The 27093-nt window shown below is 39.5% G+C and overlaps 1 protein-coding gene across 5 annotated transcripts in view; it reads left to right on the top strand.

Moving 5' to 3' along the window:
* The window catches only part of LOC106090959 (scavenger receptor class B member 1), a 201685-nt gene that overhangs the window by 157999 nt on the left and 16593 nt on the right, over nt 1–27093 (top strand). For all 5 annotated transcript variants that reach the window (XR_009396899.1, XM_059361883.1, XM_059361877.1 and 2 more), the window contains 3 exons: nt 20311–20449; nt 26006–26209; nt 26287–26542. Coding sequence is in view for 4 of the 5 variants with exons in the window: in XM_059361883.1 (XP_059217866.1) it covers nt 20311–20449; nt 26006–26209; nt 26287–26542 (599 nt within the window). In the remaining variant the exon portion in view is untranslated. The remainder of the gene's footprint in view (nt 1–20310; nt 20450–26005; nt 26210–26286; nt 26543–27093) is intronic.

The following is a 27093-nucleotide window of genomic DNA, read 5'->3' as shown; positions in this document are numbered from 1 at the left end:
TATAAACCAATCTTGCCTCAAATATAAACCGATATGGCCCAAATTTTGTACAACGTCTCCTCCCATGGCTTTCAACATACGTGTGCAATATGGTCAGAATCGATCTATAGCTTGATACAGCTCCCATATAAACCGATCTCCCGATTTCGCTTCTTGATCCCCGAATCGGACTATAACTTGATATAGCTGCTCCTTCGTCCTTATTCATTATACTTTGTTCGCCTAAAAACAGATACTGCGCAAAGAACTCGACAGATGCGACCATGGTGGAGGGTATATAAGATTCGGCCCGGCCGAACTTAGCACGCTCTTACTTGCTTTAGGTCGGTTGGGATTGTAAATGGGCCAAATCGGTCCATGTTTTGATATAGCTGCCATATAAACCGAGCCTCTAGAGGGCGCAATTTTTTTCCGATTTGGCTGAAATTTTGCACGACGTGTTTTGTTATGACTTCCAACAACTGTGTTAAGTGTGGTTGAAATCGGTTCATAACCTGATATAGATGCCATATAAACCGATCTTGGATATTGAGTTCTTGAGCGTCTAGAAGGCGCAATTTTTTTTGCATGACGTGTTTTGTTATGACTTCCAACAACTGTGTTAAGTATGGTTGAAATCGGTTCATAACCTGATACAGCTGACATATAAACCGATCTGGGATCATGACTTTTTGAGCCTCTACAGGGCACAATTATTATCCGATTTGGCTGAAATATTGTACAATGGTTTCTTCTATGACCTTCAATATATGTGTAAAATATGGTCCGAATCGTTTTATAGCCTGATACAGCTCCCATATAAACCGATCTTCCTATTTTACTTCTTGAACCCCTATATAGCGCAATTCTTATTCGAATTGTAAATTGAAATTTTACACTACGACTTCTAGTATGGTCTCCCACATGCAATTCCTATCCGATTTGGCTAAAATTTCGCATGAATGTTCTGTTATGACTTCCAACCAATGTGCCAAGTATGGTTCAAATCGGTCTATGTTTTGATATAGCTTTCATATAAACCGATCTTGGATCTTGACTTCTTAGGCTCTAGAGGTAGCAATTTTTTTCCAATTTGGCTGAAATTTTGCCCGACGTGTTTTGTTATGACTTCCATCAACTGTGTTTAGTATGGTTGAAATCGGTTCATAACCTGATACAGTTGACATATAAACCGATCTGGGATCTTGACTTTTTGAGCCTCTAGAGGGCACAATTATTACCCGATTTGGCTGAAATATTGTACAATGGTTTCTTCTATGACCTTCAATATACGTGTAAAATATGGTCCGAATCGCCTTATAGCCTGATACAGCTCCCATATAAACCGATCTCCCTAATTTACTTCTTGAACCCCTATAAAGCGCAATTCTTATTCGAATTGTAAATTGAAATTTTACGCTATGACTTCTATTATGGTCCCCAACATTCAGTTCAATTATGGTCCGAATCGGCACATAACTTGATATAACTCCAATAGCATAGCAATTTGTTTCTGTTCAAAAGAATGGTGGAGGGTATATAAGAATCGGCCCGATCGAACTTAGCACGCTTTTACTTGTTTCCATTTGGTCCAGATCGGTAGAGATTTGGATATAGCTGCCACATAGCCCGGTCTTTCGATATCAGGTCTTGGGCTCATAAAAGTCCCATTTTTTTCGAATTCGCCGAAATTTGGGACATTGAGTTGAGTTAGGCCCTTTGACATCTTTCTTCAATTTGGCTCCAATCGGTGCAGATTTGGATATACCTGCCTTATAGTCCGATCTCTCGACATAAGGTCTTGGGCCCATAAAAGGCGCATTTAGGATAGTGAGTTGTATTAGGCCCCTCGATATTCTACTTGAAGATGCCTCAGATCGGTCCAGGTTTGGCCGGATGCATTTTTTCTTGTTTACTTTCTGCTTATAAAGAGTAACCATGCAAAGCTCTTTACAAATGCTACCCGAACGAACTTGACATGTTTTTACTTGTTTTAGCTTAAAGACAAAACTTTTTCAAATTGATAAAAATCAGTTCTCTAGTATGTCTTTCGATAACTATTTAACGGAAGCTTACTTTAAAGTTATCTCATATTAACTTAAATAGGAGGCCATCGTACCGCAGAGGTTAGCATGTCCGCCTATGACGCTGAACGCCTGGGTTCGAATCCTGGCGAGATCATCAGATCATCATTGATATGTGAGAAGTTTGGCCCCGTTCCTTAGTGGAATGTTCATGTGCAAAATATACAATTTTGCATATTTGCTCGATAATCTTAAATTTTAGTTCCAATATTCCAAAATAACTAGTTCGTATATTTACATACTTCTTATACCCTCCACCATAGGATGGGGGGTATACTAATTTTGTCATTCTGTTTGTAACTACTCGAAATATTCGTCTGAGACCCCATAAAGTATATATATTCTTGATCGTCGCGACATTTTATGTCGATCTAGCCATGTCCGTCCGTCCGTCTGTCCGTCCCTCCGTCCGTCTGTCTGTCTGTCTGTCCATCCGTCCGTCTGTCGCACGCTAACTTCCGAAAGAGTAAAGCTAGCCGCTTGAAATTTTGTACAAATACTTTTTATAAGTCGGTTGGTATTGTAAATGGACCATATCGGTCCATGTTTTGATATAGCTGCCATATAACCCGATCTTGGGTCTTGACTTCTTGAGCCTCGAGAGGGCGCAATTCTCATCCGATTGGAATGAAATTTTGCAGGACGTGTTTTGTTATGATATCCATCAACTGTGCCAAGTATTATTCAAATGGGTTCATAACTTATATAGCTGCCATATAAAACGATCTTGGGTCTTGACTTCTTGAGCCTCTAGAGAACGCAATTCTTATCCGATTGGAATGAAATTTTGCAGGACGTGTTTTGTTATGATATCCATCAACTGTGCCAAGTATTATTCAAATGGGTTCATAACTTATATAGCTGTCAAATAAACCGATCTGGGATCTTGACTTCTTGAGCCTCTAGAGGTCGCAATTATTATGCGATTTGCCTGAAATTTTGTACGACGGACCTCTCATGACCATCAACATACGTGTTTATTATGGTCTGAGTCGGTCTATAGCCCGATACAGCTCCCATATAAATCGATCTCTCTATTTTACTTCTTGAGCCCCCAAAGGGCGCTATTCTTATTCGAATTGGCTGACATTTTACACAGATCTCCAACATATAATTTAATAGTGGTCTAAACCGGATCATATCTTGATATCGCTCTAATAGCAGAGCAAATCTTTTCTTAAGAGAAGAGAAGAAGAGATGCCGGTAAAAGAACTCGACAAATGCGCTCCATGGTGGAGGATATATAAGATTCGGCCCGGCCGAACTTTGCACGCTTTTACTTGTTTTTATTGGAGCGGTTTAGAGGATGGAAAGCGCTCCGGCAGAAATAGGCCTGTTCCGCTCCACTCCGCTCTGAATCCCCGATTTTCTCTATCAGAGCCTGTGTTGCTGTTTTTGGTAGGTTCTTACCAAAATAGGTATGCTTGTAGAACATTTGGTAGGTTGGTCGGTTTTGGTAGGATTTTTCTTAAAATTTGGTAGGAAATATTTTTCTTGAGTGGCAACACTGATCAGAGCATGTGTAGCCATCTTGCTCCGGTGGAGGTTCATTTGGATGACCTCAATTATTTGTTATCCAGTAAATGGGCTTCTTGGGAGTGGGTGATGGTCTCATTTTCAGCCCCCTATTCGTTGGGCTGCTTTCTTAGTTACCACTTGTTAATGTTCAACTGTAGGTATATCTTCACAATGTTGTTTAGATTTTTGATCACTTCAGCCCATCTGATATTTCTGTACCAAAGGTGTGTAATAGTTATGCTATGGAGGTGAATTTTTTTAAGGTGTTCTCATTTAAATATTTAGCAAACATTACATCAGATTTGATTGTTGTTGTTATTTAATAACAATTGCACAATGGAAAAAGTAATTACTTTTCTATTTATATCAATAGGCAAACATGTGTTTGTTTTGTTTAATTAATAATAACGTTCACCAGACCCGAGAACAGTAGCTGTCTGTTTTTGTATCTTACTAAACGAATGTCCGTCCGCCCAACGTACATTTGTTTGTTTTAAAGGTGTAACGATGATTTCTACAAGCGTCCGTCCGTCCGTTCGTCCGTCCATCCTTTGACATTGGCACATGCCACAAAATTGATTTCTATTTACTGACGGATCAAACTAAATTGAAGTGGAGTTTTGTATATAGTTTTTTATACCCTCCACCATAAGATGGGGGGTATACTAATTTCGTCATTCTGTTTGTAACTACTCGAAATATTCGTCTGAGACCCCATAAAGTATATATATTCTTGATCGTCGTGAAATTTTATGTCGATCTAGCCATGTCCGTCCGTCTGTCCGTCCGTCCGTCCGTCCGTCCGTCCGTCTGTCTGTCGAAAGCACGCTAACTTCCGAAGGAGTAAAGCTAGCCGCTTGAAATTTTGCACAAATACTTCTTATTAGTGTAGGTCGGTTGGTATTGTAAATGGGCCATATCGGTCCATGTTTTGATATAGCTGCCATACAAACCGATCTTGGGTCTTGACTTCTTGAGCTTCTAGAGTGCGCAATTCTTATCCGATTGGGATGAAATTTTGCACGACGTGTTCTGTTATGATATCCAACAACTGTGCCAAGTATGGTTCAAATCGGTCCATAACCTGATATAGCTGCCATATAAACCGATCTAGGGTCTTGACTTCTTGAGCCTCTAGCGTGCGCAATTCTTATCCGATCAGAATGAAATTTTGCACGACGTGTTTTGTTGTGATATCCAACAACTGTGCCAAGTATGGTTCAAATCGGTCCATAACCTGATATAGCTGCCATATAAACCGATCTTGGGTCTTGACTTCTTGAGCCTCTAGAGTGCGCAATTCTTATCCGATTGAAATGAAATTTTGCACGACGTGTTTTGTTATGATATCCAACAACTGTGCCAAGTATGGCTTAAATCGGTCCATAACCTGATATAGCTGTCATATAAACCGATCTTGGGTCTTGAATTCTTGAGCCTCTAGAGGGCGCAATTCTTATCCGAATGGAATGGAATTTCGCACGACGTGTTTTGTTATGATACCCAACAACTGTGCCAAATATGGTTTAAATCGGTCCATAACCTGATATAGCTGCCATATAAACCGATCTGGGGATTTGACTTCTTGAGCTTCTAGAGGGCGCAATTCCTATCCGATTTGGCTGAAATTTTGCATGACGTATTTTATTTTTACTTTCAACTACATAGTGTCAAATAAGGTTCAAATCGGTTCATAACCTGATATAGCTGCCATATAAACCGATCTGGGATCTTGACTTCTTGACCCCTAGAGGTCGCAATTATTATCCGATATGCCTGAAATTTTGTGCGACGGATCCTCTCATGACCATCAACAAACGTGTTTATTATGGTCTGAATCGGTTTATAGCCCGATACAGATCCCATATAAATCGTTCTCTCTATTTTATTTCGTGAGCCCCAATGGGCGCAATTCTTATACGAATTGGCTGAAATTTTACACAGGTCTACAACATATAATTTAATTGTGGTCCGATCCGGACCATATCTTGATATCGTTTTAATAACAGAGAAACTCTTTTCTTACATCCTTTTTTGCATAAGAAGAGATGCCAGGAAAAGAACTCGACAAATGCGATCCATGGTGGAGGGTATATAAGATTCGGCCCGGCCGAACTTAGCACGCTTTTACTTGTTTTTATACCCTCCACCATAAGATGGGGGGTATACTAATTTCGTCATTCTGTTTGTAACTACTCGAAATATTCGTCTGAGACCCCATAAAGTATATATATTCTTGATCGTCGTGACATTTTATGTCGATCTAGCCATGTCCGTCCGTCTGTCCGTCCGTCCGTCCGTCCGTCCGTCCGTCCGTCCGTCCGTCCGTCCGTCCGTCCGTCCGTCTGTCTGTCGAGTAAAGCTAGCCGCTTGAAATTTTGCACAAATACTTCTTATTAGTGTAGGTCGGTTGGTATTGTAAATGGGCCATATCGGTCCATGTTTTGATATAGCTGCCATATAAACCGATCTTGGGTCTTGACTTCTTGAGCCTCTAGAGGGCACAATTCTTATCCGATTGGGATGAAATTTTGCATGACGTGTTTTGCTATGATATCCAACAACTGTGCCAAGTATGGTTCAAATCGGTCCATAACCTGATATAGCTGCCATATAAACCGATCGTGGGTCTTGACTTCTTGAGCCTCTAGCGTGCGCAATTCTTATCCGATCAGAATGAAATTTTGCACGACGTGTTTTGTTACGATATCCAACAACTGTGCCAAGTATGGTTCAAATCGGTTCATAACCTGATATAGTTGCCATATAAACCGATCTGGGGTCTTGAATTCTTGAGCCTCTAGAGTGCTCAATTCTTATCCGATTGAAATGAAATTTTACACGACGTGTTTTGTTATTATATCCAACAACAGTGCCAAGTATGGTTCAAATCGGTCCATAACCTGATATAGCTGCCATATAAACCGATCTTGGGTCTTGACTTCTTGACCCTCTGGAGGGCGCAATTCTTATCCGATTGGAATGGAATTTCGCACGACGTGTTTTGTTATGATACCCAACAACTGTGCCAAGTATGATTTAAATCGGTCCATAACGTGATATAGCTGCCATATAAACCGATCTTGGGTTTTGACTTCTTGAGCCTCTAGAGGGCACAATTCTTATCCGATTTGAATGAATTTTTGCACGAAGTATATTATGATATCCAACAACTGTGCCAAGTATGGTTGAAATCGGTTCATAACCTGATATAGCTGTCATATAAACAGATCTGGGGATTTGACTTCTTGAGCTTCTAGAGGGCGCAATTCCTATCCGATTTGGCTGAAATTTTGTACGACGGATCTTCTCATGACCATCAACAAACGTGTTTATTATGTTCTGAATCGGTCTATAGCCCGATACAGATCCCATATAAATCGTTCGCTCTATTTTACTTCGTGAGCCCCAATGGGCGCAATTCTTAAACGAATTGGCTGAAATTTTACACAGGTCTCCAACATATAATTTAATTGTGGTCCGAACCGGACCATATCTTGATATCGTTTTAATAGCAGAGCAACTCTTTTCTTATATCCTTTTTTGCCTAAGAAGAGATGCCGGGAAAAGAACTCGACAAATGCGATCCATGGTGGAGGGTATATAAGATTCGGCCCGGCCGAACTTAGCACGCTTTTACTTGTTTTCTATATTTTGTATTGTGTTTTTAACACTTATTAAAACGCCCAATTAGCCAATGCAGCATTTAGGCCAAATTACCTGTTGTTGTACTCGTATGTACTACAACTGCAATGAATTAGCAACAGCACAAAATTTTGTGCAAGCTCATCCGTTCATTGGCTACAACAATAGAAACCACTTGAACACTTGAAGGAGTGCACGCCTAAAACTCGAAATACCACAATGTCCAACCCCATTGGCACAGCAACTACATTTAATTTTGTTTTTTTCTTTCATAAAAAAAAAACTCTTCGGTTGTGCTAGTTTATGTCTTTGTTTTGAAACAAGCATTTAATTGGGCGTTTATCCATACAATTCTTGTGAATAAAAATTAGATCACTTTCAAATCCGGTATACCTTAATAGGCTCTGCACATGCCTAAAATTGTCCATAGTATGATCCCGTTGGATATTTTCGTATGATTGAGTCATTTGTTTGTTGACAAAAAGAAAGAGACAAGTTTTTGAATAATCAAATGGATTGGCCAAAACAAATTCTACTTGTGTTTAATTTGGTCTAAGTCTAATTGTAAGTCAATAATCAATCTTACTCTTGGTGGGGTCGCGACCCCAGGATATAACTCAGCAGTTGTTGCTGACTACATGTCTGCTGACTTCATGGCAAAGGTCTGTCAGATTGCTAGAATCGGGCAATCCCTTCAACTCGAACTCGTTAAGAAAAAAGGCTTTGAAGCAGGAACCCACAAGCTGTGAGTGAGTGGTTCAGTTGGTTGGATTAGGTTCAACATAGGCGCCGGCGGCTGTTTAGACAACAGCAACGTGGCTAGCACCTAAGGAGGAATCGATTGCCCCACTAGAGTCTGGCGCCCAAAAAAGGAATGGTAACAACTTTCTCAGCAGCTCCTGAAACAAAACTTGCCTTGACAAGTTCAAACACAGACAATGAGAATACAGCAATAGTGATGGAATATATAAACCTTGGATATATGTCACTAAGGAGTGTAGGATGACCTCAGTTTCTCTGATCATCATAACATAAGCTTTGCCTTTCTGAAAATACTGTAGAAGGAATCTCTCTGCAAAAAAGAAGAACGGCCCGAAATGGAAGTCAAATCTGTGGAGAACATTGACAACCAAAAGGTCCCTAAGCCTGCATGTCTTTGAATCGAACCAGGGCGAAAACTTCGATCGCCGTGGTGGTCCATAGGACTGTTTGGTCTAAGGAAAGGCTGCCGAAATCTCTTCAATAAGATAGAAACAACAAAAGAACCTCAGAATTTGGACATTTTTAAGGATACTTTAACAAAATTCGAGGGTGAGTTGACAAAATCCATGAACAAATTATGGAAGCAATATTGCAGATAAAAACCCGTAAGGTAAGGCCAAAGTCGGGCTGTGCCCACTTAATAATACCCTACACCTACCCTATAGATACAAAGTGGGAGTTGTATCTAATTCTGAACCATGGATTCTGATGGGTTATTAAACAATCCGTATCAAATTTCGAGCAAATATGTTTGCACTGTAATGAATACAGTTGACAAATGACAACATTATCGCAAATTACCCAAAATCTGACGAACGTGTATATGGGAGCTATATCTAGACGTAGACGTTCAACCTATCGCAGATGTCATCAATGGGTGGGGGGCCTGATGCCATGATCGTACAATCGTCCGCATATGATACGATCTCTATGCCGTCTGGAGGGGGTGGGATGGAGGATAGGTAGAGGTTAAACAGAGCCGGAGATATCACCCCACCTTGGGGAATATGGTGATTGGTTTATATGGGAGCTGTATCAAGCTATAGACCGCTTCAGACCATATTAACCACGTATGTTGAAGGTCATGGGAGAAGCTGTTGTACAAAATTTCAGATTTCAGAATTTGGTCCAAATAATAAATACAAGTCATTGTTTTTGTAAAACAAAATATTGATCTTTTTGGCAAATATATCCAAGTATAGACCGATCTGAACCAAACACAGATGTCGAAAAGCCTATCATTAGTCACTGTGTCAAATTTCAGCAAAATCAAAGAATTAATGCGTCTTTTATGGGTCCAAGACCTTAAATCGAGAGATCGGACTATATGACAGCTATATCCAAATCTGGACCGATCTATGCCAAATTGAAAATAGATGTCGAATTTTCTAACCCAATTCACTAGCCCAAATTTCGGCGAAATAGGACAAAAAAATGCACCTTTTATGGGCCCAAGACCTTAAATCGAGAGATCGGACGATATGGCAGCTATATCTAAAACTAGACCGATCTGAGCCAAATAAAAAACAAGTAAAAGCGTGCTAAGTTCGGCCGGGCCGAATCTTATATACCCTCCACCATGGATCGCATTTGTCGAGTTCTTTTCCTGGCATCTCTTCTTATGCAAAAAAGGATGTAAGAAAAGAATTTCTCTGTTATTAAAACGATATCAAGATATGGTCCGGATCGGACCACAATTAAATTATATGTTGTAGACCTGTGTAAAATTTCAGCCAATTCGTATAAGAATTGCGCCCATTGGGGCTCACGAAATAAAATAGAGAGAACGATTTATATGGGATCTGTATCGGGCTATAAACCGATTCAGACCATAATAAACACGTTTGTTGATGGTCATGAGAGGATCCGTCGCACAAAATTTCAGGCATATCGGATAATAATTGCGACCTCTAGGGGTCAAGAAGTCAAGATCCCAGATCGGTTTATATGGCAGCTATATCAGGTTATGAACCGATTTGAACCTTATTTGACACTATGTAGTTGAAAGTAAAAATAAAATACGTCATGCAAAATTTCAGCCAAATCGGATAGGAATTGCGCCCTCTAGAAGCTCAAGAAGTCAAATCCCCAGATCGGTTTATATGGCAGCTATATCAGGTTATGGACCGATTTAAACCATATTTGGCACAGTTGTTGGGTATCATAACAAAACACGTCGTGCGAAATTTCATTTCAATCGGATAAGAATTGCGCACTCTAGAGGCTCAAGAAGTCAAGACCCAAGATCGGTTTATATGGCAGCTATATCAGGTTATGGACCGATTTGAACCATACTTGGCACAGTTGTTGGATATCACAACAAAACACGTCGTGCAAAATTTCATTCTGATCGGATAAGAATTGCGCACGCTAGAGGCTCAAGAAGTCAAGACCCAAGATCGGTTTATATGGCAGCTATATCAGGTTATGGACCGATTTGAACCATACTTGGCACAGTTGTTGGATATCATAACAAAACACGTCGTGGTAAATTTCATCCCAATCGGATAAGAATTGCGCACTCTAGTGGCTCAAGAAGTCAAGACCCAAGATCGGTTTGTATGGCAGCTATATCAAAACATGGACCGATATGGCCCATTTACAATACCAACCGACCTACACTAATAAGAAGTATTTGTGCAAAATTTCAAGCTGCTAGCTTTACTCCTTCGGAAGTTAGCGTGCTTTCGACAGACAGACGGACAGACGGACGGACGGACGGACGGACGGACGGACAGACGGACGGACATGGCTAGATCGACATAAAATTTCACGACGATCAAGAATATATATACTTTATGGGGTCTCAGACGAATATTTCGAGTAGTTACAAACAGAATGACGAAATTAGTATACCCCCCATCTTATGGTGGAGGGTATAAAAATATATGTCGAAGGGCCTAACACAACTCACTATCCTAGATTTTATCGAAATCGGACAAAAATGCGCCCTTTGTGGCCCAAAACCTTAAATCGAGAGATCGTAGTATATGGCCACCATAGCGCAGAGGTTAGCATGTCCGCCTGTGACGCTGAACGCCTGGGTTCGAATCCTGGCGAGACCATCAGAAACAATTTTCAGCGGTGGTTTTCCCCTCCTAATTCTGGCAACATTTGTGAGGTACTATGCCATGTAAAACTTTTCTCCAAAGAGGTGTCGCACTGCGGTCCGCCGTTCGGACTCGGCTTTAAAAAGGAGACCCCTTATCATTGAGCTTAAACTTGAATCGGACTGCACTCATTGATATGTGAGAAGTTGCCCCTGTTCCTTAATGGGCAAAATTTGCAATTTTGAGTTGTGTTAGGCCCTGTGGCATTCTCCTTCAATTTGGCCCAGATCGGTCCAGATTTGGATATAGCTGCCATATAGACCGATCTCTCGTTTTAAGGATTTGGGTCCATAAAAGGGGGATTGATTGTCCGATTTCGCCGTAATTTGGGACAGTGATTTGTGTTAGGCCCTTCGACATTTTTCTTCAATTTGGCCCAGATCGTTCCAGATTATGATATAGCCGCCATATAGACCGATCTCTCGATTTAAGTTTTTGAGTCCATAAAAGGCGCATTTGTTGTCCGATTTCGCCGAAATTTGGGACAATGAGTTTTGTTGGGCCCTTAGACATTTTTCTTCAATTTGGCTCAGATCGATCCAGATTTGGTATAGCTGCCATATAGACCGATCCGCCGATTTAAGGTTTTGAGCCCATAAAAGTCGCATTTATTTTCCAATTTCGCCGAAATTTGGGACAGTGAGTAAGGCTAGGCTTTTCGAAAACTTTCTGCAATTTGCCCCAGATCGGTCCAGATTTGGATATAGCTGCCATATAGACCGAGCTGCTATGGGGGCATAAATTACGCATTTTTTACCGGATAATGACGAAAGGTGGTTAACATAAATACCCGAGGTAGTTCGGCCCAGCCGAACTTAGCACGTTTCTACTTGTTAATGTTAAAATCTGTTGCTGCTGCTAACATATATTTTGCGGCAGCGAAGTCTGTTAGCCTCAGTCCATTAGCGGACGAGATGTATAGGCAAAATTTTCCATCTTTCTATCTTGGCATTAAAGTCTCCTACAACGATTTTAATGTCATGCAGCATTTTCTGTAATTATCTACAATATTTATAACACAAAAATAAGTATTGAGTGATTCTACAAAAGAAAAACCAAAGATTTCTAAGTCTCCGTTGTATGTATTAAAAATTTATTACAGTTTCAATATGACATAGCAACACCTCACGATTAATTTCAAAACACTTTTAAGTACTTAATTAGCATTAAGATGAATTAATAGAATATATTTTTCCCATAACATTTAACTATCGTCAATTTCAATTGCAAACATTCTTTGTTCAATAAAAATTTTTTTATAGTTCGTCTTGTTCATAAATCGCTCATTTTTAATAGAGAAATTTCCCATTTCAATGGATAAGTTACATTCAATTTTGATATTAGTGTCCGCCTTGGTCGTATATAAAGATTCTAATTTAAGACTGCAAAATCTGAAAGGCAATTTTATGGCGTCAAATACTTGTATAATATATAGTTATACAGAGAGAAACTTTGAGTAAATTCCAAAGTCTATTATTATTAGACTCATCACTTAGGAAATGCAGGTTATGCCTCGAAATGTCAAACTGCTACCCTTTTTAGTAAAACGATCACTCGACTGCACTTATCCTACATCCTTGAAGACTTGTTGATTTTGCTTCAACATATTTTTAAACTTTGCAAAATTGCTTGTTTTTAGCTCCCCTACCATTACCACCTGGGCCAGATTTTAGATTTTGTTTCTTTTGTTACAAAACAATTATTTCCCAGGCCCACAGACATCCAAAAGCCAACATAGTTATTAACAAAAACGTAATAAATAATAAATAGGTAATAGAGTAAATTTCATGAATAGCCGCTGTTTGGGGTTGCGTCGATAAGATTAATGTGACATGTTGGCCATTAAATGTTTAAAACAATATTTACTTCAAGACAAAGGGTGTTAAATGCCCATAAACAAATGGCTAAGATGTGAGCTTACAAATATTATTGCATGGCTGTTTTTCTTTATTTTTCTTATAATGTTTGTTTTGCTTTTTTGTTGGTTAACATAAATTAGCCGCAAAAACCAGAGTACCAACAGCTTCAACTAAAAGCCCCCTTATGAAAAAAAAACCAAGTAATAACATACAAATGACACATAATAGTATGGTGGTTGGGCGGACAGACAAGTGTCTTAACTGGCTGGGCGTACCGCTGCCAATAACAGACAACATAAAATTGAATTATAAGCCACAAACGCTTAAAAGCCGCCCTGAGATAAACGGAATGAAAAACTTCAAAAACCAAAAATAAAGCGGTGCCAAAAGTCATAAAAATGTGAACAAACCTTCCGCCGTCGGGGCACTGACGACCAAAGTACTTCAGTGATTAACTACATCTCTATTAAGATATTCAGATTTTTTTATTTTTTTTCATTTATTAAGATGAGCATTTGCACAGGCGCATGTGAGTCAGAGACCCGGTATCACATAAAGCAACATTAAAACCACTAGCATAGTGACAGATATGTATATTGTTGGAATATGGTTGTTGACAAGGGGAGTGATTATGGTGACACATAAAACATTATACGGAATTAGATGGAATTTCTGTTTCAAGCTCTGAGAGATATTATTTTGCTGGGCGGGCCGATTTTTTTATCGTATAGCAAAAACGTAAACTACATGTAATTCTAAGAAACTTCTCCGAAGAACTCATTTACTAAAACAACAAGTAAAAGCGTGCTAAGTTCGGCCGGGCCGAATCTTATATACCCTCCACCATGGATTGCATTTGTCGAGTCCTTTTTCCGGCATCTCTTCTTAGGCAAAAAAGGATATAAGAAAAGAGTTACTCTGCTATTAAAACGATATCAAGATATGGTCCGGTTCGGACCACAATTAAATTATATGTTGGAGACCTGTGTAAAATTTCAGCCAATTCGTATAAGAATTGCGCCCATTGGGGCACACGAAGTAAAATAGAGAGAACGATTTATATGGGATCTGTATCGGGCTATAGACCGATTCAGACCATAAAAAACACGTTTGTTGATGGTCATGAGAGGATCCGTCGTACAAAATTTCAGGCATATCGGATAATAATTGCGACCTCTAGGGGTCAAGAAGTCAAGATCCCAGATCGGTTTATATGGCAGCTATATCAGGTTATGAGTTGTTGAAAGTAAAAATAAAATACGTCATGCAAAATTTCAGCCAAATCGGATAAGAATTGCGCCCTCTAGAAGCTCAAGAAGTCAAATCCCCAGATCTGTTTATATGACAGCTATATCAGGTTATGGACCGATTTCAACCATACTTGGCACATTCGTTGGATATCATAACCAAATACTTCGTGCAAAAATTCATTCAAATTGGATAAGAACTGTGCCCTCTAGAGGCTCAAGAAGTCAAGACCCAAGATCGGTTTATATGGCAGCTATATCAGGTTATGGACCGATTTGGACCATACTTGGCACACATGTTGGATATCATAACAAAACACGTCGTGCAAAATTTCATTCTGATCGGGTAAGAATTGCGCACTCTAGAGGCTCAAGAAGTCAAGACCCAAGATCGGTTTATATGGCAGCTATATCAGGTTATGGACGGATTTAAACCATACTTGGCACAGTTGTTGGCTATCATAACAAAACACGTCGTGCGAAATTCCATTCCAATCGGATAAGAATTGCGTCCTCTAGAGGCTCAAGAAGTCAAGACCCAAGATCGGTTTATATGGCAGCTATATCAGGTTATGGACCGATTAAAACCATACTTGGCACAGTTGTTGGATATCATAACAAAACACGTCGTGCAAAATTTCATTCTGATCGGGTAAGAATTGCGCACTCTAGAGGCTCAAGAAGTCAAGACCCAAGATCGGTTTATATGGCAGCTATATCAGGTTATGGACCGATTTGAACCATACTTAGCACAGTTGTTGGATATCATAACAAAACACGTCGTGCAAAATTTCATTCTGATCGGGTAAGAATTGCGCACTATAGAGGCTCAAGAAGTCAAGACCCAAGATCGGTTTATATGGCAGCTATATCAGGTTATGGACCGATTTGAACTATACTTGGCACAGTTGTTGGACATCATAGCAAAACACGTCGTGCAAAATTTCATTCCAATCGGATAAGAATTGCGCACTCTAGAGGCTCAAGAAGTCAAGACCCAAGATCGGTTTATATGGCAGCTATATCAAAACATGGACCGATATGGCCCATTTACAATACCAACCGACCTACACTAATAAGAAGTATTTGTGCAAAATTTCAAGCGGCTAGCTTTACTCCTTCGGAAGTTAGCGTGCTTTCGACAGACAGACGGACGGACGGACGGACGGACAGACGGACGGATCGCGACGATCAAGAATATATATACTTTATGGGGTCTCAGACGAATATTTCGAGTAGTTACAAACAGAATGACGAAATTAGTATACCCCCCATCTTATGGTGGAGGGTATAAAAATCCTAATCCGCGCCTCTCGGTTTAAAAATGTGTATGCCCGCCTTAGCCAAAAAAAAAATAAATAAATAAATGGTAGAAATAATTATTAGGATTTTTATAACCACCACCATAAGATGGGGGTATACTACTCTAGTCTCTCCGTTTGTAACATCTCGAAATAATGACCCAGGACCCCATAGAGTATATATATTCTTGATCGTCTCTAAATCCTGATTCGAACTAGTCATGTCCGTCCATCTGTCGAAATCACGATAGAGAGCAACCCAACTGAAATTTTGCAAATATACTTTATATTGATGTAGGTCATTGGGAATTGCAAATGGGCCATATCGGTTCAGATTTGGATATAGCTCTCATATAAACCCATCTCCCGATGTGACTTTTTGAGCCAATGGCGGAAATTTTGCACATAGTATTCTGTTATGACTTCCAACAACTGTTCCAAATACGTTCCAAATTTGTCAAGAACCTAATATAGCTCCTATATAATCCGATCTCCCGATTTGACTTCTTGAGCCAATGGAAGCCACAATTTGTATCTGATTTGGCTGAAATTTGGCACATAGTGTTCTGTAATAACTTCCAACAACTGTGCTAAGTACGATCGAAATCGGTCAAAAACCTTATATAGCTCTCATATAAACCAATCTCCCGATTTGACTTCATCCGATTTGGCTGAAATTTTGCACATAATATTCTGTTATGACTCTCGACAACTACGCCAAGTACGGTCCAATTGGGTCTACAACCAGATATAGCTCCCATATTTTAGCAGAATCCAGGTGGGATCCCAAGATTCGGCCCGGCCGAAATTAGCACGCTTTTACTGGTTTTTCTTAGAATTTCGTGTAGATTACGTTTTTGCTATAAGCTTTTTATACCCTCCACCATAGGATAGGGGTATACTAATTTCGTCATTCTGTTTGTAACTACTCGAAATATTCGTCTAAGACCCCATAAAGTATATATATTCTTGATCGTCGTGACAATTTATGTCGATCTAGCCATGTCCGTCCGTTTTTCTTTCCGTCTGTCTGTCGAAAGCACGCAAACTTTCGAAGGAGTAAAGTTAACCGCTTGAAAATTTTCACAAATACTTCTTACTAGTGTATGTCGGTTGGGATTGTAAATGGGACATATCGGTCCATGTTTTGATATAGCTGCAATATAAACCGATCTTGGGTCTTGACTTCTTGAGCCTCTAGAGGACGCAATTCTTATCCGATTGGAATGAAATTTTGTACGACGTGTTTTGCTATGACTTCCAACAACTGTGCCAAGTATGGTTCAAATCGGTCAATAACCTGATATAGCTGCCATATAAACCGATATTGGCTTTTGACTTCTTGAGCCTCTAGAGGGCGCAATTCTTATCCGATTGGAATAAAATTTTGCACGACGTGTTTTGTTATGATATCTAACAACTGTGCCAAATATGGTTCAAATCGATCCATAACCTGATATAGCGGCTATATAAACCGATATTGGGTCTTGACTTCGATACGACGGATCCCCTCATAACATCAACATACGTGTTTATTATGGTCTGCATCGGTCTATAGACTGATACAGCTCACATACAAATCGATCTCTTTTTTACTTCTTGAGCCCCCAAAAGGCGCAATTCTTATTCGAATTGGCTGACATTTTACACAGGTCTCCAACACATGATTAAATTGTGGCCGGAACCAGACTATATCTTGATATCGCTCTTATAACAGAGCAAATCTTTCTTTTAACCTTTTTTTTTTGCCTAAGAAGAGAAGCCGGGAAAAGAACTCGGCAAATGCGATCCATGGTAGAGGGTATATAAGATTCGGCCGGATTCCAGCCGCACTTAGCATGCTTTTACTTGTTATTTTATCCCTACAAATCAATCCGCCCTAGCATACAAAAATGTCTATTATGTGCCCTATTATGAAGAAATCAAATCGGGGAGCGAATGAATGTTATATTGTGAACATATGTAGAGTGTATTTGGTATGTGTACGAGTATTGAAGCGTGCAAGTGTACTCATGTTGACAAAAATTAGCCAACTTACATGGTAATTAAGGCTTTAAGGAGTTTAAGAAATTCAATCTGAGGAACTAAATTTTTATAAGATCCTGTATCGGACAATATTATAGCTTCAAACAAGCTATAGATCGATTCAGACCATATTGGACACGTATGTTGAAGGTCATGGAAGAAGCCGTTGTACAAAATGCCTGCCAAATCGGATAAGAATTGCGCCCTCTAAAAGCTGAAGAAGTCAAGACCTAAAATTGGTTTATGTGGCAGCTATATCACAACATGGACCGATTTGGCCCATTTAAAATTTCAACTGACCTAGACTTATAAAAAATATTTATGCAAAATTTCAAGAGCATAGCGGTCGGTTCGGAGGAGGTCGGTTTATTTGGGTGCTATATTAGGTTATAGACAGATTTGGACCGTACTTGACAGAGTTTTTGGAAGTCGTAACATAACATCGCATGCAAAATTTCAGCCAAATCAGACAAAAATTGCGGCTTGTAAGAGCTCAAGAAGTTAAATTAGGAGGTCAGCTTATATGGGAGCTTAATCAGGTTATTGACTGATTTGGAACGTACTTGGCTCAGATTTTGGATTCATAACGAAACACTATGTGTAAAATTTCACAAAAATCAGAGGAAAATTGATGTCAAGATCCCATATTTAGTTAATATGGCACCTATATCAGGCTATGTACGTATTTGGACCATATACTTAATATAGTTGTTGGAAGTTTACATAAACATCTCATGCAAAATTTCAGCCAAATCGAATAAGCATTGCGCCCTCTAGAGGCCTAAGAAGTCAAGATCTAGGATCGGTTTATATGGCAGCTATATCAGGTTATGAACCGATTTAAACCATACATAGCAAAGTTTTTAAAAGTAATAACGAAACTCTTTATGCAATTTTAGCCGAATTGGATGAGAATTGCGTCCTCTAGTGGCTCAAGAAGTCTAGATCCAAGATTGGTTTATATGGCAGCTATATCAGCTTATATACCGATTTGAACCGTCGTTGGCACAGTTGTTGGAAGTCATAACAAAACATCTCATGAAAGTTGTAACAAAACCTCTCATGTGAAATTTCAACCGAATCGGATGAGAATTGCGCCCTCTAGAAGCCTATGAATTCAAGATCCAGGATCGGTTTATATGGCATCAGGTTATGTACCGATTTGCGCCATACTTAGCACAGTAGTTGAAAGTCATAACAAAACACCTCATGTAAAATTTCAGCCTAACCGGATGAGAATTGCGCCCTCTATTGGCTCAAGAAGCCGAGATCCAAGATCGGTTTATATGGCAATTATATCAGTTCATACTACATTTCAAGCAAATCGGATAAGAATTGCGCTTAAGAAATCAAGATCCCAAATCTGTTTATATAGTAGCTATATCAGGTTATTGACCGATTTGAACCGTTGTTGGCTCTGTTATATTTCGATTTGAACCGTTGTTGGCAAAGTTGTTGAAAGTCATAACAAAACACTTCATGTAAAATTTCAGCCAAATCGGATGAGAATTGCGCCCTCTAGTGGCTCAAGAAGCAAATCGGATAAGAATTGCGCCCTCTATAGGCTAAAGAAGTCAAAATCCCAGATCGGTTTTATAGTAGCTATATCAGGTTATTTACCGATTCGAACCGTTGTTGGCCCAGTTGTTGGAAGTCATAAGGAAACACCTAGTACAAATTTTCATCCAAATCGCATGAAAATTGCCCATCTAGTGGCTTTAGAACTAAAGATCCAAGATCGGTTTATGTGGCAGCTATATCAGGTTAAGTACCGATTCAGACCATACTTAGCACAGTTGTTGGAAGTGATAACAGAACATGTCATATAAAATTTCAGCCGAAGCAGACGATAATTGTGCCCTCTAGTGGCTCAAGAAGTCAAGATTCATGATCGGTTTATATAGTAGCTATATCAGGTTATTTACCGATTTGAACCGTTCTTGGCCCAATTGTTGGAAGTCATAACAAAACACCTAATGCAAATGTTCAGCCAAATCGCATAAGAATTGCGATTCCAAGAGGCTTAAGAACTCAAGATCGAAGATCGGTTTATATGGCATTTATATCAAGACATGGCGCTTGAAATTTTTGCAAAATGGCGAAGTGATTATACCCTCATTCTTTGCTGGAGGGTATACAAATATTTGATTTCCTAGAAAAATGCTGTCAACATCTTGTTCTACAAATATTTTAGCACAATTTTGAGTTAAAAAAAAAAAAACAATCCTGAACAGCATGCGATTTTGCAGTTGAAACTCCTCTCTGTCATCATAGTGTGGCACCTAGTTTAAATGAAAACGAAAGTGTTAAAAATTCAAACATTGTTTAATCAGTTAACCGAGAGGCGGCTAAAATCAAGACGTTAAAACTCGACAGCGTAATGGGATTAAAGTGAACTTGACATTCGCACATGAACATCACACATAGCAATTCCAACCTGTGTCATTGTAACTTACACTGGCAGGTGACAATGATGGGTGATTTTGATTCGAAAAGGTCATGCTTAAATACATGCGCGTCGCAAAAGTCAAAATCAAGTCCAATTATGGAATTTGCGTATCTCTAGAGTTATTAAGAGGCATTAAATGGGTTCTCGGTGGGTTATCATTCAACACCGACAATGATGGGCTCGACGCTGTGCTTGGCTTTTTAGATTTTGATGGATAACATCTGAGTGGTTTCAGCTTACCTGCCTCCTTCCATATGAACAAAAACAAACTGAAACAAGTTTATAATTTTATTAATTGCTTTTTTATCTGTTTTTTTTTTTCTACTTACAGAGAAGATATGCAGAAGGTGAACGTTAAGTTTCATGACAATTTTACGGTGTCATATCAACACAAAAAAATCTTAGAATTTGTTCCTGAATTGAGTATAGACAAAAATACGCCAATTGTCACACCCAACATACCTCTGCTGGTAAGTAAACCTGCCTTCCCATCTATTTCGTTTCACTGGCCCGAAAGGCAATCAATTTTCGCTCCTGCCTTCGCTTATGATAGACGGGGGATTTTGCCATTTAGAAAAATAGGCGTATTTATTTAAATAAAAATAGTAAACCGCAATAAGAGTCATCACATTACGCATTGACAACTGCTGACAGCCGCAAGGTTATGATGAATAAATTTATTTTGTAAATTTTGCAAAATTTTACGCATGTAGTAACACATTTTCTGAGAATCACATAAATCTTCAATGACCTAGAGATCTTTAAAACCGACTGACTGACAGCTTCATCATCATCATGACAATTGTAGCCGACTTAAAGCTGGAATTCCCTGCTATAAGGCATTGAGGATATACAGATATTTGAGATTTTGTGGGAGATTTGCTAAGTATTTCAATGATTAACAAAGATAATGAAAAACAAGTAATAGTTCTATTAGGCAAACTTGGTTATGTCAAAATTCTTCTAACAGTAGTGGTAAATACTATAGCATTCAAATTACCAACATCCCAATATAAGATTTCATAATATTTATACAGCAAATTTTAACAGAAATCAACTTTTGGCAATCATTTTGCCTGGTGGTGGGATTATCGGTTTGGAAGATGAGAAGATCGGTGTCTAAGCTTCAGCGTAAGCCATCGTATGAGACATTGGAGTTCCTCATGTCCTCTCCTTGTTTTCTCCACACTAATGCAAGGCTAGAAAGACGATTGTCAGCATACATAGGTTAGGTTAGAGTTTTTTTTCCAACAGTCTCACTTTGACAATTTTAGTCCATTGTAATACCATAATAGCCACACACCTGACCCGGGTGAAAATCGAACTCCGAACACATTACAACTCGGCTATCGGACGCCCAATTCGGCATATTTTATCATGTCACTTTGGCAATTTAATTAAAACCTTTTAGTTGACTGGTGGAACGTCTTCAAGTTCTTCTAGATCCTAAAAGAGAAGAAAACCCAGTCTCATATATCTTCTACTACAAGTCATAGGCATAGAAAATCAAAAGTGTTCTCCCTAGAGTGTAAGTCATGACACCAGCGACAGGTGTCATGTGCGAGACATGTGTTTACTTAACAAATCATAGGCATAGAAAATCAAAAGTGTCCTCCCTAGAGTCTAAGTCATGACACCAGCGACAGGTGTCATCATGTGCGAGACATGTGTTTACTTAACTTATTGTGCCCTTTTATGATCACAATTTTCCATTTAAATGCATATTTCCCATTGACAATAACGTTCGGCCCACATAAACTTAGCTCGCATTCCACGAAAGTTTTGCGAAAAGTGAGGTTATACGACTATAGCTGTCACATATGAAAGGTTTGTTCCGGACTTTGCAAGAACATTGGCCTTCTAGTTCTCCTCGATATCCTCGATATGTTCTAGTTGATGCACCAGTAACTCCCGACAGCGTCGATATATCTGTTAATCCTAACACAGAAGGATGGGGATATATTCATTTCGTCATTCCGTTTGCAACACATCGAAATATCCATTTCCATCCCTCTAAAGTATATATATTCTTGATCAGCGTAAAAATCTAAGACGATCCAGACATGTCCGTCCGTCTGTCTGTTGAAATCACGCTACAGTCTTTAAAAATAAGGATATTGAGCTGAAACTTTTCACAGATTCTTTATTTGTCCATAAGCAAGTTCGAAGATGAGCTATATCGGACTATATCTTGATATAGCCCCCATATAGACCGATCCGCCGATTTAGGGTCTTAGGCCCACATTTATTATCCGATTTTGTTGAAATTTGAGACAGTGAGTTGTGTTAGGCCAGTCGACATCCTTCTTCAGTTTGGCTCAGATCGGTCCAGATTTGGATATAGCTGCCATATAGGCCGATCTTTCGATTTAAGGTTTTGGGCCCATAAAAGGCGCATATATTATCCGATGTCGCCGAAATAAGGGACTGTGGGTTAAGTTAAGCCCCTCGACATACTTATGCAATATGGCACAGATCGGTCCAGATTTGGATATAGCTGCCATATAGACCGATCGCTCGATTTAAGGTTTTGGGCCCATTAACGGCGCATTTATTGTCCAACGTCGCCGAAATTTGGGACAGTGAGTTAAGTTAGGCCCTTCGATATTTTTTTTTAATTTGGCCCCGATCGGTCCAGATTTGGATATAACTGCCATATAGACCGATCTCTCGATGTAAGGCCTTGGGCTCATAAAAGGCGTATTTATAAGCCGATTTTGCTGAAATTTGGGACAGAGAGTTGTGTTAGGCAACTCGACATCCTTCTTTTATTTGGCTTCGATCGGTCTAGATTTGGATTTAAGGTCTTGGGCCCATAAAAGGTGAATTTATCGTCCGATGTCGCCGAAATTTGGAACAGTGAGTTGTGTAAAGCTTTTTGACATCTCTCTGCAATTTGGTCCAGATTGGAATATAGCTGCCATATAGACCAATCTCTAGATTTAAAGTCTTGGCCTCATAAAATTTATAATCCGATTTCGCTGCAATTTCACTCAGTTAGCCTGAAGAGGCTAACTGCTGAAAAGTCTGTTGTTCGTTAAAAATGACTGCTGCTTAATTGATGATGGGTTTGTTAAGAGAAGATTTTTGGGGAGGAAAGTTAGGAAAAGGAAAGATTGCGTTCACACACTCACTCTGCGCATAAAAGGACGACCTTTTGTTGTTGTTTATTGCACACGCTCTTTGTAAAAGAGTTTTGAGCGCAGACATCACACATACGTTTAATGACATAGTAAAAATTTGTCATCATTATCGTAAACACTACACTGCATATATGCGTCATAATCATCAACAAGGTATGAAACACTTCTGCGGCATTTCCCAGTTTAAAATACCTCTGCACTGTTGTTCTACTTTTCTACCCACGAGAAATGGATAAAAGGCAAACCAAAGAAATGGGTTTCCACGCAGAAGCGGAAAATAAGAAGGGACAATACTTTATCATGCATAGCACACATACATAGGTAGACCAAACGCACAAAAAAATGTTGGCACAGCCAGATTTAAGGAAGATTTTGAATGAGATAGATATTGTCCATTAAGAAAATGTAGATGTGTGTCTCAGTGGCTGTTAACATTCCGTACGGCTTATTTTCATAAAATAACGATATAAGCAAAAATATTAGCATTAAACAAGAAGCTTGGACCAGAAACTGAACAGGTCGGACCGTAGGCTCGAAATGGATCCTGAATCCGAAGAAACTGGCTGGCTCTATAGGAGGATAATTGGCCCAATACTGGCTTACGCCTCAGTAAGCTACAATGGAGAAAAGGGCCAATATTAGCACAATTCGACAGGCTTAGAGAACATATTGTTTTGGCATAGGCGGGGCGATGAGAACCACGCCCGCTAAAGCACTGGAAACTATTCCAGATGCCCGACCCATAGACATACAGATTAAGCATGAGGCAGCCGCGGCTACGAGTCTTAAGACAATAGGAAACATGGAACGAATGGAAAAAGTTTCGGATCGGATATCTGAGACTACACTTGAGAGACATTTGTGCTAGCGCCGCAGTCTTGGATTGACGGATGTCTGGTATTAACATCGGGCAGTTCATGCTTTCTGGATAGTTCCAAGCTAGAGGACAGAGTAGGTCTTGAAGTCTACATTGAGGTCCCAGGTACTGTAATCTTTTTCGTCTGCCTGACCATAACACGGTTCTGCAGGTGGATATCTGGGCGATCTCAGAAGGTGTGAAGTGGTATGGCATTAAAGTAATGCTGTCAACCTTGTGAGAAGCCATGTAAAAACTTCTCGCCGAAGAGATGGCGCACTTCGGCACGTCTTTCGAACTCGGCTATAAAAGAAAGTCCTTTATCATTCAGCTTAAATTTGAGCCTGTTCCTTCATGGAATGGTCATGGGGAAACTTGCATTTTTTATGATATTGAAGCGAGGTTGTCGAACTTCGTAAACATCATTTCGGCAACAACAATCGGGACGGTGATATCACGGACAGTCTTGGAATGTAAGCAGATAAACGCCTTCTCTAAGGAAGATGCGATTCGCATCGTTTGAATGCACGGCCATAATGGGGAAGTAATGGGAAATGCTGCAGAAAATTCTATGGGCAGATTTGACAGCGAAGATCACAGTACAAGTTATGGGCGCAGGCAATAAACGCGCATGCAGCACTTTCGAACATTGAGACGATCAGTAAGACGACCAAGAAAATCCTTTTGGGAGATATGGATCGAAAGAAGAGGTTAACACTGGTAGTAGGAAGAAGGTCAGTATGGCTTTCGGTATCATTACGGGACATATAGGTCTACGGCCCCACATATGCAGAAAAGGTGCGGCAAGTGACAGCGTGTGTATGGCATTTGGGAAGGATAATAAGACGTTTGAAAAATGTCTGCGTCAATACACAGGCAATTCGGCCGTGCCGAATCTTGGGAGCCCACCACCATGGATTCTGCTAAAATATAGGAGATATATCTGGTTATAGTCCGATTTGGACCGTACTTGCCACATTTGTTAAGAGTAAGAAAAATTGCTCATGAAGTCAAATCGGGAGATCGGTTTACATGGGAGTTACGTCAGGTTACAGACCAATTTAGACTTGGCACAGTTGTTAGAAGTCCCAAAAGAACATTATGTGCAAAATTCCAGACAAATCGGATGAAAATTGAGGCCTTCAGGGGCTCAAGAAGTTAAATGGGGAGATCTGTTTATATGGAATCTATATCAGGTTATTGACTGATTTGAACCGAACTTGGCACAGTTGTTGGAACTCATAACCAAACACTATATACTAAATTTCAGCCAAATCGGACAGTGGGCTCTAGAAGTCAAATCGGGAGATTGGTTTATATGGTAGCTATATCAGGTTTGGACCGCACTTGACACAGTTGTTGGAAGTCACTATGTGCAAAATTTCAGCCAAATCGGAAAAAATTGCGGCTTCCAGGGGCTGAAGAAGTCAAATCGGGATATCAGTTCATATGGGAACTGTATCAGGTTATGGAACGATTTGGCCCGTACTTGGCACGGCTATTGGAATTCGTAAAAAAACACATCGCGTAACATTTCAACTAAATTGGTTGATGATTGCCGCTTCCAGGTGTGGAAGAATTAAAACCCGGGGATCGGTTTAAATGGGGGCTATATCTGTTTATCGATCTGTATGGGCGGTATTTGATTTGGCCAGTCAAGTCGGACTAAGATTTAGACTTCTGGGGTCTTAAGATGTGAATTCCCGGGATCGGTTTATATGGGTGATATTTCAGTTTATAGAACAATAGGATCGTACATAACACGGATGTTGAGAGTCAAAACAGGAGTCTATGTGCCAAATTTTAGACAAATCTGATGACAGTTGAGGCCTCTGGGACTCAAGAAATCAACACCGGAGTCAGTTGAGACGGGGGCTATATCCAAATGTGAACCGATATAACCCCCGACCTACATCAATAAGATGCAAAAATTCGTCCGTCTGTGAAAATCACAATGGCGAAAGATTTATAATCCACCATCTCATATTCCTATGTATTTTTAATATTTGAAAACATTTTTTTTACAGACCCTTACCAGCTTAAGCCCCAAATTGGGCTATGTTCTATCGAAAACAATATCCGTCATATTGACGGCAGCTCAATTTAAACCGTTCATAAATGTAACAGCCGAGCAGTTAGTATTTGGCTATGACGATCCACTGGTAACGTTGGCACATAAATTCTATCCAAAGCATCTGAGACCGGGCGAACGAATGGGTTTGCTAATTGCTGTAAGTATTATATATGCTGTTGCTAACCATAACAAATACCGTCAAATATTTTCTTTGTTTTTTTGTTTTTTTAATAGCGCAATGGAACATTGTCTGAGGTGCATTCCATCAAAACTGGCTATCAGGGTATGCATGATTTCGGTTACATTGATCGTTTGAATGGCATCGATCATTTTCCTCAATGGGATGAACAACCCTGTACCAGTATAACTGGTTCAGAAGGTTCATTCTTTCCACCGAGGGATATAACAAAATCTGATATGGTTTATGTCTACGATAAGGATTTGTGCCGCGTGATACCGTTGAAATATCACGAAAGTGTGGTCAAAGATGGTAGGTATAATGGAAAACATTATCATACAATAAATCAACCGATAGACATAGAAAGTTATGCCATAGCGATGTAGTAAAACATAGTGGTTGACTTTTTTTTTAATAGTAGTGTTTTTTAATGCAATATACCACCCAAATTTGTACCATACATTGAAAAATTTTATTGGAATCGATAAATTGGTCTTTCTCATTTACTTTTTAAAAAGTAACTTCATGTAAATATTGCCCGCAACTCCGGTTCAAAAGGGGCAGATGATGTCACCAGCCCATAAACAATACCAAACTGTCGTTTTTATACCCTTCACCATAGAATGGGGGTATACTAATTTCGTCATTCCGCTTGTAACACATCAAAATATTGATCTGAGACGGAACAAAGAGCTATAAGAAAGTTAAAAAAAAAAAACAAATAATTCCGAAAAATGCAGGAAATCCCTGTTTGAATCGATAGTACGGTCCATATGATTGAATGTTTGAAGATTGTTTCATGCAAATGTTGACCGTGACTGCGCCTCAAATTCTCCAGTCCAATTTTGGCATACTCTTTCCAA

The sequence above is a fragment of the Stomoxys calcitrans genome, chromosome 1 (assembly GCF_963082655.1).
Source record: "Stomoxys calcitrans chromosome 1, idStoCalc2.1, whole genome shotgun sequence".
Classification (NCBI taxonomy): Eukaryota; Metazoa; Arthropoda; class Insecta; order Diptera; family Muscidae; genus Stomoxys; species Stomoxys calcitrans.
The sequence above is the reverse complement of the archived record's forward strand: the minus strand, read 5'-3'. Positions and strand labels throughout refer to the sequence as shown.